A 14,385-nucleotide genomic window follows, 5' to 3' on the forward strand; every position below is an offset into this window, starting at 1 on the left:
TTCCTTAGGTCTACAAGGCAACAGGTGAAGACTTCCTTAAAATTGCAGGAGGTAATTTTTCAGGGGGGTGGGGAGGGAGAGGTGGTTCCATCAGCATCTGTAACTAACTTGTGGCTGTAAATTACTCCTGCTGGATATGGCCTTTCTTGTATGTCTTTGAACAAGTAGTTGTCTGGTGTGGTGATTGCTGTGTACTCTGCTAGCAGCAGTCCAAGATGTTCCATGATTTGTCTGTCCTTTTTTCCCCACGTTCTTGCCATTTGCAAGCAACCTATCCCACAAGGATTTGCTCAGCCCCTGTGATCTTGCATATGAACTGAGTTTGTTGGGTCAGCTTCTTAACTGAAGTGACCTAAATATTATTGATTGTTGAGAAACAAAGCTGGGAGTCCTTTTGCAAAACAAAATGCCTGCTGTTGCTGTGGAGACCTGCACTTAAAAGCAAACAGATATCACAGGAGTAAATAACAAGGGATTTATGGAATTGATTTTCTGCAAATCATCTCTTTGCCTCAAACTAAAGGAAGAACATGGGGGGGGGGGCGTGGAATGCTTGTTTGTAGGGGAATACTGAAATACCTGCAGCCTTGAGTTGAAAGGCTGGATTCAGGGCTGCAGACTTGTCCTACAAACCCTCCTGTGCTCTCTTCCTGCCCTGGGTGACTTCAGGGACACAGAACTTAGTATCATAGTATCAGTCAGGGTTGGAAGGGACCATAAGGATCATCTAGTTCCAACCCCCCTGCCATGGGCAGGGACACCCCACACTAGATCAGCCTGGCCAGAATTAAGATCCAATGAGCTTTTATGTATCCATGATACAACCTTAAGGTTCTTGTTGGCTCTTGCCAGGGATCTGTTCTGAGGTCTGTAAATGACAGCCTAGATGTCTGAGGTTGAGGTTTTAGAGTGTGAGAGGCTATTACACTGTCAGGGATCTAATTGATAGGGCTTGCTAATAGATATCCCATCCAAAATCATGACGCTGCACACTGACACTGGGGAAAAATGGTGCCTGCTTGGCACAAACTTCTCTGCTGAATGATCTAGCTGAAAGTGAAAAGATAAGATGTGAGGGTGGTTAGCAGGTAGCTTTGGTTAGGGTAGTGTGGTAAGTCTGAGCATCAGCTGCCTTCTAGATATCCTGGGCTGCAGCCAGAGGAGTGTGGCCAGCAGGGCAAGACAGGGGGTTCTGCCCCTTTGCTCTGGTGAGACCCCACCTTGAATACTGCTTCCAGTTCTGGTGTCCCCAGCAGAAGGAGGGCACAGAGCTGTTGGAGTGAGTCCTGAGAAGCACTTCTGCTATGACGACAGGCTGAGGGAACTGGGGTGGTTCAGCCTGGAGAAAAGATTTTGGGGGGGGGCTTAGACTTGCCTTCCAATACCTGAAGGGATCCTACTGGAAAGCTGGACAGGGATTTTCCATGAGGCTGTCTAGAGACAGGAGAAGAGGGGATGCTGTGAAGCTGAGGGAGAGCAGGGTTAGACTGGAGCTGAGGAAGAAGTTCTTCAGTACAAGGGTAGTGAGACTCAAATAGGTTTCTCAGATATGTTGTAGATGTCTCCTCCCTGCAGATGTTTAAGGCCAGATTGGATGAGGCCTTGGGTGACCAAGTATGGTTAAGAGGTGTCCCTTCCCATGGCAGGGGCTTTGGAGTAGATGATCTGAGGTCCCTTCCCTTCCAACCTAAACCATTCTATGAAAGCAGAGGTGGCAGACTTTGATAGTTTTAGCAACACAGGATGGAATTTCTGAGCTGTTTCCAACACACCCTTTCTACCTTTCTTTCCCAGCCATAGTGGCCTGGGTACTTGGCTGCTATATGTTGTGGCTGCAGAGCATGATTCATAAGTTAGAAAGGTTAGGTGCACAATAGAAGTTCAAGGTAGAAGGGGGTAGGTAGATCCAGTTTGGATGTTAGGCAGAAGCTCTTAACCATGAGGGTTGTGAGATACTGGAACAGGTTGCTGTTGCCCAGGGAGGTGGTGGAAGCCACCTCTGTGGGTGTTTTGAAGGCCAGGCTGGATGTGGCTGTGGGCAACCTGCTGTAGTGTGAGGTGTCCCTGCCCATGGCAGTGGGGTTGGAACTGGATGATCCTTGAGGTCCTTTCCAACCCTAACATTTCTGTGATAGCTCAGGTACTATTCAGGCAAGAGATGGGCAGACTGCTTCCCTTGGGCTCTGAGTGCTTTCTGGTCTCCCTCAAAGGATGTCTCTTCCAAATGATGCAGTGATACTAGGCTTCAAGGGGAAGTGCCCTCTACAGTATTTATACTTAATCAAATAGGGAGATTGCAGTAGATGATCTGAGGTCCCTTTCAACCTAAGCCATTTTATGACCTTTCCTGACTTTGGAAGCAAAAATTCTCCTGCCTGCTCCAGCTCTGTTCACAATTCAAGGCCGGAGCAACTTGGTGTAACTGAAGGTGTCCTTGCCCATGGCAGGGTTGGAATTAGGTGGTCTTTTAAAGTCCCTTCCAACTCAAACTATTCTAGCAGTATGTGAATTTTTATGTGGCTGCCTAGACTTCAGAGCTTCTCTACTGCTTCTGTTGAAGGCACTTCCAACGAGGTGGCACAGTTCCTGTCGAAAGAAAACCAAGTGATCGTCAGGATGCGAGGTCTCCCTTTCAACGTAACAACAGAGGAGGTGCTGACATTCTTTGGCCAGCACTGCCCTGTCACAGGAGGAAAGGAAGGAATCCTCTTTGTCACATACCCTGACAGCAGGCCCACAGGGGATGCCTTTGTCTTGTTTGCTTGTGAGGAATATGCACAAAACGCACTGAAGAAGCACAAAGAGTTGCTGGGGAAGAGGTACATCGAGCTCTTCAGGAGCACTGCAGCAGAAGTTCAGCAGGTGGGTGTGAACCTTACAAACACTGGCTGCTTGCAATTCAAATTCCTGCATTGCCATACATGCTCTTTAGCATCTTTACTGATGATCTGGATGAGGGCATTGAGTCCATCATCAGGAAATTTGCTGACGACACCAAGCTGGGGGCAGGAGTTGATCTGCTGGAGGGTAGGAGAGGCTCTGCAGAGGGACCTTGACAGGCTGGACAGATGGGCAGAGTCCAAGGGCAGGAGACTGAACACATCCAAGTGCCAGGTTCTGCACATTGGCCACAGCAACCCCAGGCAGTGCTACAGGCTGGGGTCAGAGTGGCTGGAGAGCAGCCAGGCAGAGAGGGACCTGGGGGTGCTGGTCAATGGCAGGCTGAACATGAGCCTGCAGTGTGCCCAGGCAGCCAAGAAGGCCAATGGCATCCTGGCCTGCATCAGGAACAGTGTGGCCAGCAGGAGCAGGGAGGTCATTCTGCCCCTGTACACTGCACTGGTTAGGCCACACCTTGAGTCCTGTGTCCAGGTCTGGTCCCCTCAGTTTAGGAAGGAGGTTGACTTGCTGGAACAAGTCCAGAGAAGGGCAACGAAGCTGGGGAGGGTTTTGGAGCACAGCCCTGTGAGGAGAGGCTGAGGGAGCTGGGGTTGCTTAGCCTGGAGAAGAGGAGACTCAGGGGTGACCTCTTTGCTCTCTACAACTCCCTGAAGGGAGGTTGTAGCCAGGTGGGGGTTGGTCTCTTCTCCCAGGCACCTAGCACCAGAACAAGAGGACACAGTCTCAAGCTGCACCAGGGGAGGTTCAGACTAGCTGTTAGGAAGAAATTGTGCACAGAGTGATTGCCCATTGGAAAGGGCTGCCTGGGGAGGTGATGGAGTCACCATCGTTGGAGGTATTGAGGAGGAGACTTGACAGGGTGCTTGGTTGCATGGGTTAGTTGATTAGGTGGTGTTGGATGATAGGTTGTGTGCCATGATCTTGAAGGTCTCTTCCAACCTGGTCTATTCTAATTAACTTGCTGAGTGCCAAGTAGCTGTGGGAGCAAACACTGCTTGGCAGTGACTTAAAAGCCTCTTTTCTCTCTGAACTCTTGCTGGAAACAGAGTTTCATAAGGCTTTGCTCCCCTAAATGTAAGGCAAGGTGCATGACTGAGGTCCAAGGTAGAGGAGGGGAGATTTAGACTGGACGCTAGGAAGAAATCCTTTGCCATGAGGGTGGTGAGACACTGGAACAGGTTGCCTGGGGAGGTGGTGGAAGGTTTTTGCAGCCAGGCTGGATGTGGCTGTGACCAACCTGCTGTAGGGTGAGGTGTCCCTGGCCATGGCAGGGGGGTTGGAACTGGCTGAGCCTTGAGGTCCCTTCCAACCCTGACAATTCTATGATTCTATATACACATATAAAACATTTTGGGGCTTGTCTTCCAATAGCCTTGCAAAGAGCACTTAGAGCAGAAAACATCTGGCTCCAGTGCTTTAGAGTGACTGAGTTTGTCCAAGTCCAACTGTGGCCTGTTCAGGAAGAGCAGCAGCAACAAATCTTGACCTGAAAGGGTTCTCTAGTCACTGGCATAGAAAAGCAGTGATATGCTGTGGCTGTTGTCTTCAGAACAAACTGAGGAGTTCAAAGTGCCTCTAAGGGCAGTCTTGACCATCTTCTGCCAGCGGTGGCTAAGCAGCACTTTGTGGCAGGACTTTGCGAAGCTGGGCCTGAAGAGTGCCCCTCTCCTGCATTAACGCAGGCCATTAATTGCTGTTGTGATGTCAGGGGAAGGAAGTAGGGCAGAGAGGATTGTTTATGTATTTATCTAGAGATACACAGAGCTTAAACTGAGGTCACTACCTTACAAAGATTATTCTCAAAGGCCTCATCTGTGAGGCAAATTATGGCCAACCAACAGCCAAGTCATTGTAAGCAAGGAATGGCACAGCTCTTTTCCCCCAGGTAGGTGGATTTTGGTGCCTGCCTGATGAATGACTCTAATGAGGAGAAAGCATAGCAGCACCACTCATTGTCACTGTTTTTCTCAAGTGCTCTCATGTTGCTTTGTGTAGCAAACCCACCTGATAGCTCTAGAAATGTAAATTAATCTTAACAGTGCTCAGAAAGCTAAAGGGTAATGCCTGAGTAGTCAATCAACTCTTGAGCAGGCAGGGTTTTAGTGCTCAAGTTAGGAACTAGAAGTTTCAAAGTGCATCTGTTGCAGATACCATGACTCAAGAAACACCACCTGTGTTACTTGATGGACTACTGCACCTCAAATTGGGGCTGGTTAGCAAGAAAATACCCTTCCAGTTCCCAGACTCTTTTAAATGCACTCTTGCAGCCCGGAAGGCAAATGACATCCTGGGCTGCATCAAAACCAGCTTGACCAGCAGATTGGGAGGTGATTCTGCAACTCTGCTCTGCTGAGACCTCACCTGCAGTGCTGTGTCCAGCTCTGGGCAGGAGAGATATGGACCTGCTAGAGTGGGTCCAGAGAAGGGCCACCAAGATGCTGAGAGGGCTGGAGCACCTCTGCTGTGAAGACAGGCTGAGAGAATTGTGGCCATTCAGCTTGGAGAAGAGAAGGGTTTGGGGAGACCTTAGAGCTGTATTTCAGTATCTGAAGGGGACCTACAGGAGGGCTGGGGAGGGACTGTTCAGAAGGGCCTGTGGGGATAGGATGAGAAGCAATGGTTTGAAACTGGAGCAGGGCAGAGTTAGGCTGGAGATGAGGAGGAAGTTCTGCACAATGAGAGTGGTGAAATACTGGAACAGGCTGCCCAGGGATGTGGTTGAGGCCCTGTCCCTGGAGACATTCAGGATCAGACTGGATGTGGCCCTGTGCAGCCTGCTGTAGTTGGAGGTGTCCCTGCTGAGAGCAGAGGGGCTGGACAAGATGACCCTTTCAGGGTCCCTTCCAACCCAATGCAGTCTCTGCCTGCAAAGCAAGTTTTCTGGGGTTTACAAGTGTCACCATGGTGCTGTAGATGGTAGGATGCCTCAGGATATTTTCCCCATAACAATACTGTAGAACTACAGGCTTCAGATCTCTTCTGAGTGTTGCACAGCAGTTCAAGTAAGTTCTCCCAAACAAAATATTGATTTTCAAGGGTGTGTGTGTGTGCAAAACAGACACATACTAAAACATCTGATCTCTAAGCACTGCTGTTGTGGTTTGGACCTGGAATCCAGCTCAGTTTTTCCTCTTCAGACACTGCCAAGGGTGCAAGCAGATGGCACTGATGTTGTGTTCAGTTCCTTTGATTTGAAGAGCGAGTTAGGAGGCTTTCTGTAACTTCTCTTGTTGTGTTGGACAGGTGCTGAACAGGTACTCATCCACACCTCTCATCCCTCTCCCAACACCACCTCTTCTGCCAGTATTACCTCAACAATTTGTGCCTCCCACCACCGTCAGAGACTGCATACGGCTGCGTGGGCTCCCCTACGCTGCCACCATAGAGGACATCCTGGAGTTCCTGGGGGAGTTCTCCACGGACATCCGGACCCACGGTGTCCACATGGTACTAAATCACCAGGTAGGTGGGCTCCCCTACGCTGCCACCATAGAGGACATCCTGGAGTTCCTGGGGGAGTTCTCCACGGACATCCAGACCCACGGTGTCCACATGGTACTAAATCACCAGGTAGGTAGGCACCAGGTTTAGAGCTGCCTTGTGCCAACTGCCTGTACATCATAGAATCACAGAATGGCTTTGATTAGACGATCCCTGAAGTCCCTTGCACTCCAACCTCCCTGCTGTGGGCAGCGATGCCTCTCAACTGCACTCAGCTGCTTAAGGTCTTGTCCAGCCTGGGCTTGAACAGCTCCAGGGAGGAGGCAGCCACAACCCTTCTGGGCTGCCTGTCCCAGAGTCTCACCACCCTCAGACTGAAGAACTTCTTCCTCAGCTCCAGTCTCACCCTGGTCTCCCTCAGCTTCAAACCATTCCCCCTTGTCCTGTCTCTAGAATAGAATTAATCAGGTTGGAAAAGACTTTTGGAGGAGATCAAGTCCAACCTATCACCCAACACCATCTAATCAACTAAACCTTGGCACCAAGTGCCTCATCCAGTCTCTTCTTAAACACCTGCCCAGCCTTCCTATAGGATCCCTTCAGCTATTGGAAGGCAGCTCTAAGGTCCCCGGAGTCTTTTCTCTAGGCTGAACAACCCCAGCTCCCTTAGCCTACCCTATGTTTTGCATGCATGCAAACAGTCACAGCATCACAGAACACTAGGGGTTGGAAGGGACCTCAAAAGATTGAGTCCAATCCCACTGCCAGGGCAGGATCACCTGCCACAGGGCAAGTCCCACAGGAATGTGTCCAGGTGGGCTTTGAATGTCTCCAGAGAAGGAGCCTCATAACCTTTCTGGGCAGCCTGCTCCAGGGCTCTGCCACCCTCTCAGCTCTGAGGATATCAGTAGGGAAGTTCTTCTGAAAGTGTTGGTTACTGTGCTAGCTGATGCATTTGCTGTAGAGTGGCTTCTGAGACCCATATGTCTAAAGCTAAACTAGTCTGTGAGGGCTTGGTGCTGCCATAACAGCAGCTATGATCCTGCACTGTAGGAGGCTTGAATTGAAGAGTCATGCTGACCAGCATGCCCAATTCCTCTTGCACCAGGCAACAAGGATCTTGAGAGCATGAGTTTTGCTCTCAAAGGAGCAGTTTGTCCCTGCCCTGCTGAGCAATGTGCTTCAGGTGTATCTGAGAGCATGTGGCCATGGCCTTCTAGGGACAGGATTTCCTATGGCATAAGTCAGCAGCTGAAGCTTTGGGTTTCCTGAGCCCTGTGGCTGCTTCCCTTAGTCACAGCTAAGCACCAAGATTAACAACTCACTGGCATGGGGAAACAGCCACATCTGTGCCTTTGTCTCCTGGAAGCAGTTTCTACCAGAACTTCAGACAAAGGATTGTGCATTGCCACCTCTTATCTGCACAGCCTTGTGACTTTAGGGAGGGGAGATTGGCAGCTCCCCTAACTCTGTGGAGGAGCCTTGAGTGGTTGCAGTGATTGCCCAGATTTAATCATTTTGGTGTTAACCAAAGTGATTTTTAGAACTACCAAGTCTAAAATGAAACTAGAAAATCATTCCTTGTCCCCAAAGAGGGCTTCTGGCCTTCAGCAGCATGGGGAGGGAGAAGGGATTCCTGTGTCTGGGAAGATTTGACTCAGCCCAGGCTGAAAAACTAAGGAATGTTCAGGGCTGGGAGAGGCTTAAGGAAAGATGCAGATGTTAAAGCAGAAGTAATGTTTTGCAGTCACATCAACCCTTGCCAGCAGCAAAAGAACCTGGAGGAAGAAGCTGAAGTGTGTGGAGTTCTGAGGGCTGCCTGCCACCCCTGCCCAAAGCTGTCAGATTCTCTTTTTCCCCAGATACTACTTTTGCCTGACTCCAGATTTTTGTCTTTCTCCATATTGCTAACCATTCCCAGGTTCAGCCCTCTAATCAAAACACTGCAAGGGATGAAGTTCTTCCCTCAGACTAGATGAACTGGTCCAGAACTTAAGCTACAGCTGGCTTCAGATCTCTAACTCTAGTTTTGGCTGTTTCAAGCTGTGTGTGGCTAAAATGCCCCTTCCCAGTGCCCCACTCATTTACAGCTGTAGATAAGGATGTAATTCTTTATCCCTTCCAAGATACAGAATCAATAAGGTTGGAAAAGATCTCAGAGATCAACCTGTCGCCCAACACCTCATGATTAACTAAACCATGGCACCAAGTGCCACATCCAATCTGTTTTTGAACACCTCCAGGGATGGTGACTCCACCACCTCCCTGACAGCACATCCCAATGGCCAATCTCTTTCTGGGAAGAACTTTCTCCTCACCTAAACCTCCCTTGCTGCAGCTTGAGACTGTGTCCTCTTGTTCTGGTGCTGGGTGCCTGGCAGAAGAGACCAACCCCCACCTGGCTACAACCTCCCTTCAGGCAGTTGCAGAGAGCAATGAGGTCTCCCCTGAGCCTCCTCTTCTCCAGGCTAAGCAACCCCAGCTCCCTCAGCCTCTCCTCACAGGGCTGTGCTCAATACCTCTACCCTGGCTAATACCCTTCTGAAACATCCCAGCTCATAGCAGCCTTAAAGCCTAAGAGGTAATAACCATTTAATATTTGGCACTTGACTGTTTACTCTTGAATTCCAAAAATCCCAAGTACATGTGGGTTAGCTGTAGCTCTCCCAAGTCTCATATGGTAAGAGGAGGCCACAAAGCACCTAAGCACCCCTGAATTGTAGCTCCTCCCATTGGGTGTCCTTTTTAAACATAGCTATGGCTTGGCTCCAGTTAAAATGTAGGCTAATTGAAGCAGGTAAATAGATACAATCAAGTTAGCACAAGTGGGAAGAGCTTTGGGAAGGGGAGCTTAAACATAGAATCATCATCCAACTTGGCCTTGAACACCCCCAGGGAGAAGACATCCACAACCTCTCTGAGAAACCTACTTCAGAGCCTCACATCCCTTGTGCTGAAGAACTTCTTCCTCAGCTCCAGTCTCACCCTGCTCTCCCTCAGCTTCAAACCATTCCCCTTGTCCTGTCTCTAGACACCCTCAGAAAAAGTCCCTCTGCAGCCTTCCTGGGGGCTCCTTTCAGCGTGCTGATGGGTGCTTGGCTTGACTGTGCTTGACTTCAGAGCTAAATCTCTTTATGGCTTTCCACAGTACAGAACAAGAGGACACAGTCTCAAGCTGTGCAAGGGGAGGTTTAGGCTGGATGTTAGGAGGAAGTTCTACACAGAGAGAGTGATTGCCCATTGGAATGGGCTGCCTGGGGAGGTGGTGGAGTCACCATCCCTGGAGGTGTTCAGGAGGAGACTTGATGGGGGGTGCTTGGTGCTGTGGTTTAGTTGATTAGGTGGTGTTGGATGATAGGTTGGACTTGATCTTGAAGGTCTCTTCCAACCTGGTCTGGTCTGTTTCATTGGTGTGCTGCTGCTTCCCGGGAGCCCCAGCACCATGTCTCTTTTGTCTGCCTCCTCTGCAGGGCCGTCCCTCGGGCGATGCTTTTATTCAGATGAAATCTGCAGATCGAGCTTTCCTGGCTGCACAGAAGTGTCACAAGAAGACTATGAAGGACAGATATGTTGAAGTCTTTCAGTGTTCTGCTGAGGAGATGAACTTTGTGTTAATGGGGGGCACTTTAAATCGCAATGGCTTGTCCCCACCACCATGTAAGTTACCATGTAAGTTTTGCATGGGTCTTGCCAAGCCTCTACGCTGCGTGCGGGTAGGTGTTGGAGCTGCTTTGTCACCTCTGCTGCTTGGAAAGGAGTGGCAGATGGGGGGTATCCAAGGAAGGGCTTCTCCTCTGAAGTCATCAGTGGCTTGCAATCATCATTATTTTTCCCTCTGGTTGTGAATTACCATGACTGAGGAGCTGCTTGAAAATTGCTCTTGCTTTTCCAGGGGCAAAATTTCCCTTCTCCCCGAAGCTGAACTTGGCCAGGGTGAGCCATGGCTCTGAAAAGTCATTTCACAGGATCAATAAGGTTGGAAAAGACCTCAAAGATCAAGTCCAACCTGTCACCCAACACCTCATGACTAACTAAACCATGGGTTCAAGTGCCACATCCAATCTGGTTTTGAACACCTCCAGGGATGGTGACTCCACCACCTCCCTGGGCAGCACATTCCAGTGGCCAACAACTCATTCTGGGAAGATTTGTAAGCCCTGCCTGGACCTTAAAGAGCTGTTTCCCCTTTCAACTGGTTTGTATTTACATCTCTCTGTGGTGAACATGTCAAGTAAAAGCCCTTCTCCTTTCAATTCCCAAACTTGGATCTGTGATCCCACTGGCAATGGCACTTAGCCACAAACATTCTGCCTGTGGAGCCACTACCGACTGAACTCTTCCTCTGCTTTTTGTTGTCCCTACAGAATTGGGGTTGCTTGTGTGGGAGTAAAACACACACAGCTTTGGCCTCGATTGCAGAGACTTTATCATGTCATATGCTCCTCAGAGCTTCTAGGAGGAACAGGGGCCTGGGAAATGCTTTGAAAGCTGAAGGGCTGACTTCCTAAGCGCATGCGCCATACAAATCTGAGCCTGTGGGAAAAATAATGCTTTGCTTCTAAGATAATAAATGGCAAGGCAGTGAAGTGGGAGCTTTCTCTGTCTCTATGCAAGTGTATGCTTGTTGGTGGCTTTAAGTGTCCTCTAAATTCTAGTCAGAGCTACCAGTAGAGCAGCAAACTTCCTGGGTGTGGTTCCTTTTGAGTGTTCCTTATCTCTTTAGGAGAGAAGTTTTCCAGGTAACCAGATCTTTGTTTCAATGCAAATGCCCTGAGTAGGGATCTGCACTACCTGGTCCTGTGACAGCTGTTCCAGATGGGTTTGAAACTTCTCCTGAGAGCTCCTCAAACACACTCATGGGCAGAGCCTAAAACTTGAAGAACTCAGATGACAGTTTATCCCATTTCCAACTACAAATGCTAGTGATGTGTTGCTTAGATGAGCCCTTTCAGCTCTGTCCCTGCCCCATCCCACAATGCAATGAGATGCTGTCACTTGAAGCCCCTTTTTGCTGCTCAGTTACCTAAAGCTCATAAAGGTTCACTTCCTGTAACCCTGGAGCGGGGAAGGAGGAAGCAAAGCAAAAGGATGGCAAGGGAGGAGTGTGAAGTGTTATCAGTGAGCATTCACTTAGGGCCTCACATCTTGTTGAAACACCACAAAGTACACTCCTGGTGGCTTTTAAAACTTGTTATAAACGCTGGAAGCTGCAAGGCTATGACATCTCTCACTCTTCTGTTGGCTAACTGAAGGGAATATCAGGATGTGAAAGGTGTGTCTTCTGCTCTGGGGAACGTTAAGCAGGTCTTTAGCACAGACTTTTCCTCTTACAGTGGACTTTCTTGCTTCTAAATTGGAGACTTCATTAAAATAGCCTTTAAAAAAAAAAGGGAAATAGCCATTACTTGAAGAGACTCTGTTCCCAGAGCAAGAGGTAGCTCTTTGTACATGATTGACCTTGCTTTGGCCTGGGGGTAAGCGCAGCACTTGGAGTCAAGCTCATGTTGATGGCTCACATTTCTAAGAAAGCCTGTGAAGGCTTTTTACTGACTGTAGAGTTGATCAGTTAATGATGACTGCACATGTGCTGGAATTCCACAGCTCCTAATTGGTTTTCCCTTTGTTTCCTTTAGGCCTTTCGCCCCCTTCCTACTCCTTTCCAGCTCCTGCTGCAGTTGTGCCGACAGAAGCTGCTCTGTACCAGCCCTCCATGCTGCTGAACCCACGAGCGCTCCAGCCTTCTTCTCCCTACTATCCTGCTGGGGCTCAGCTCTTCATGAACTACACAGCTTACTACCCCAGGTAAAGCAGAGGAGAAGCAAGCAGGAACAAAGAAGTCCTTTTATTGTTTTGCAGCAAATGCACAAAGCTCCCAAAAGAACATTGTCTGCCATGCTCGAGGCTTGTGCTAGCAAGAACAGTTTCAGTACCTTGTTCAGGGAAACAATTTCAGGTTATTTAGGGCTTTCCCCAAGTTTTAGACTATTCCAGGTGGTGATTTCTGTCTTTTCCTTGTTTTAAAACCAAATCACACAGTTACAGTGGGGTGGGTCTGTTTGTTTGGGGGGTTGGGACTTTTTTCTCACCCCACATGCCTCCTAAACTTGTCAGCTTGCCCTGTTGTGCCCTCAGCAGGCAATTGGTGTGTGCAGTGCTCCTCCCCAGGTCCATGAAGAAGCCCACTTCAGAAGGGGTGGCTTGGAGTCCGCCCTAACAACTTCTGAAGTTCTTGCCTCTCTGCTTCTGTTGTACTCAAGTAACTTTTTTACCTTCATGGTGAAAACTGTTTACCTCTTTATAAAAGTACTGCCTTGAAGTGTATGTATTGAATCCTTATGTTAAGCACAGAGGCATATCATTCTTTCTGACCTCCAACACCTCTTGTGACAGGCTTTTGGTGCTCTGGAGAGATTAGCTATCTTCTCCAGAGCAAAACCTCTTGATGCTACTTGTGCTCTGCACTCATGAGGCCTTGATTCCCCTGTAAGCCATAACACATTCCTCATGTGTCAGGTAACCTGCTAAATAATTGAAGTCTTCTGTTGGATCCTGCCCAGTGCTTTTTCCTCTCTGGTGAAGGGTCCAAATAGCAGCTTTAGGAAGCTGCTGAGCAATATGGACTCTTTAAGACCTGTGAGACTACAAAGGGTTTTCTTATTGCTTCACACTGAACCAGGTTGTCTGTGAGCTGCCTGGGTTGGGTTGGTTTGGGGTTTGTTTTGGGGTTGGTTTCTTTTTTTTTGTTGTTAATTAAAGTGTTTTCTTCACTGATGGGTTCATTTCTATAATGCCTCAATGTCTGTCTCATGGTTCCAATGATGTGTTACTGACCTCAGCCTCTTCAATGTATGATCAAGACAAATAAAATCATCAACTTGTATTGGCAATATGAAACAAGTTTCTCTATGATAGATCTGTATGTCCTGAGAGCACAGCGCCAGGGTAGTTTGTAGTGACTTGGACATGGTTTGATTCTTAAGAGTCTTAATAGCTTGGCCACTGCAGGCTGGGAATCAGGCTCTACAGACATTTCTCACTGAATAGGATCCCACATGAGTCTCAGTAGTGGTTGCTGGGGCTGTGGGCATATATACTGGTAACAGACTGCTCCAAATCCCCAGATATTGTTGTCATAATTTTGTCTAGCCAATACATTGATACAGTTCCCAGGAAACATTCCTATACAGCTTCTGTGCCAAGGGCAGTAGGGGCTCCAGAACTAGAGCCCACCTCGAGTACTGTGTCCAGTCCTGTAGTCCCTATTACAGAGAAGATCTGGAGGTGCTGGAAGGTGTCCAGAGAAGGGCCATGAGGATTGTCAGAGGGCTGGAGCTGTGCTGCTCTGCTCTAGAGACAGAGTTGGGATGTGTCTAGAGAAGGGCAACAAAGCTGGGGAGGGGTCTGGAGCACAGCCCTGTGAGGAGAGGCTGAGGGAGCTGGGGTTGCTTAGCCTGGAGAAGAGGAGGCTCAGGGGAGACCTTCTTGCTCTCTCCAACTCCCTGAAGGGAGGTTGTAGCCAGGTGGGGGTTGGTCTCTTCTCCCAGGCAAGCAGCACCAGAACAAGAGGACACACTCTCAAGCTGTGCCAGGAGATGTTTAGGTTTATATTAGGAAGAAATTCTTCCCAGCAAGAGAGATTGGCCATTGGAATGTGCTGCCCAGGGAGGTGGTGGAGTCCCCATCAATGGAGGTGTTAAAAAAAGGATTGGATGAGGCGCTTGGTGCCATGGTTGAGTTGATTAGATGGTGTTGGGTGATAGGTTGGACTTGATGATCTTGAAGGTCTTTTCCAACATGGTTAATTCTATTGGTTAGTCTGGAGAAGAGAAGGCTCTGAGGAGACCTTGTGGCCTTCTGGTATCTGAAGGGGACTACAAGAAAGCTGAGGAGGGATGTTTTAGGGTGTCAGGGAGGGATAGGACCGGGGGGAATAGAACAAAACTAGAAATGGGTAGATTGAGATTGGATGTGAGGAAGAAGTTGTTCCCCATGAGGGTGGTGAGAGACTGGCACAGGTTGCCCAGGGAGGTGGTGGAAGCCTCA

At 48.9% G+C, this 14,385-nt stretch overlaps 1 protein-coding gene across 3 annotated transcripts in view; it reads left to right on the forward strand.

Annotated features, from left to right (window-relative positions):
- ESRP1 (epithelial splicing regulatory protein 1) overlaps positions 1-14,385 on the forward strand; it is a 68,509-nt gene that overhangs the window by 15,626 nt on the left and 38,498 nt on the right. For 2 of the 3 annotated variants that reach the window (XM_068164362.1, XM_068164363.1), the window contains exons 9-13: positions 9-51; positions 2,561-2,862; positions 6,145-6,363; positions 9,813-10,011; positions 11,976-12,144. In XM_068164362.1, coding sequence (XP_068020463.1) covers positions 9-51; positions 2,561-2,862; positions 6,145-6,363; positions 9,813-10,011; positions 11,976-12,144 — 932 coding nt within the window. The remainder of the gene's footprint in view (positions 1-8; positions 52-2,560; positions 2,863-6,144; positions 6,364-9,812; positions 10,012-11,975; positions 12,145-14,385) is intronic. The other variant, XM_068164364.1, reaches the window with a different exon arrangement.

This window comes from Melanerpes formicivorus, unplaced genomic scaffold, assembly GCF_026170545.1.
Source record: "Melanerpes formicivorus ecotype bairdi unplaced genomic scaffold, bMelFor1.0.p_v2 SCAF_79, whole genome shotgun sequence".
Classification (NCBI taxonomy): Eukaryota; Metazoa; Chordata; class Aves; order Piciformes; family Picidae; genus Melanerpes; species Melanerpes formicivorus.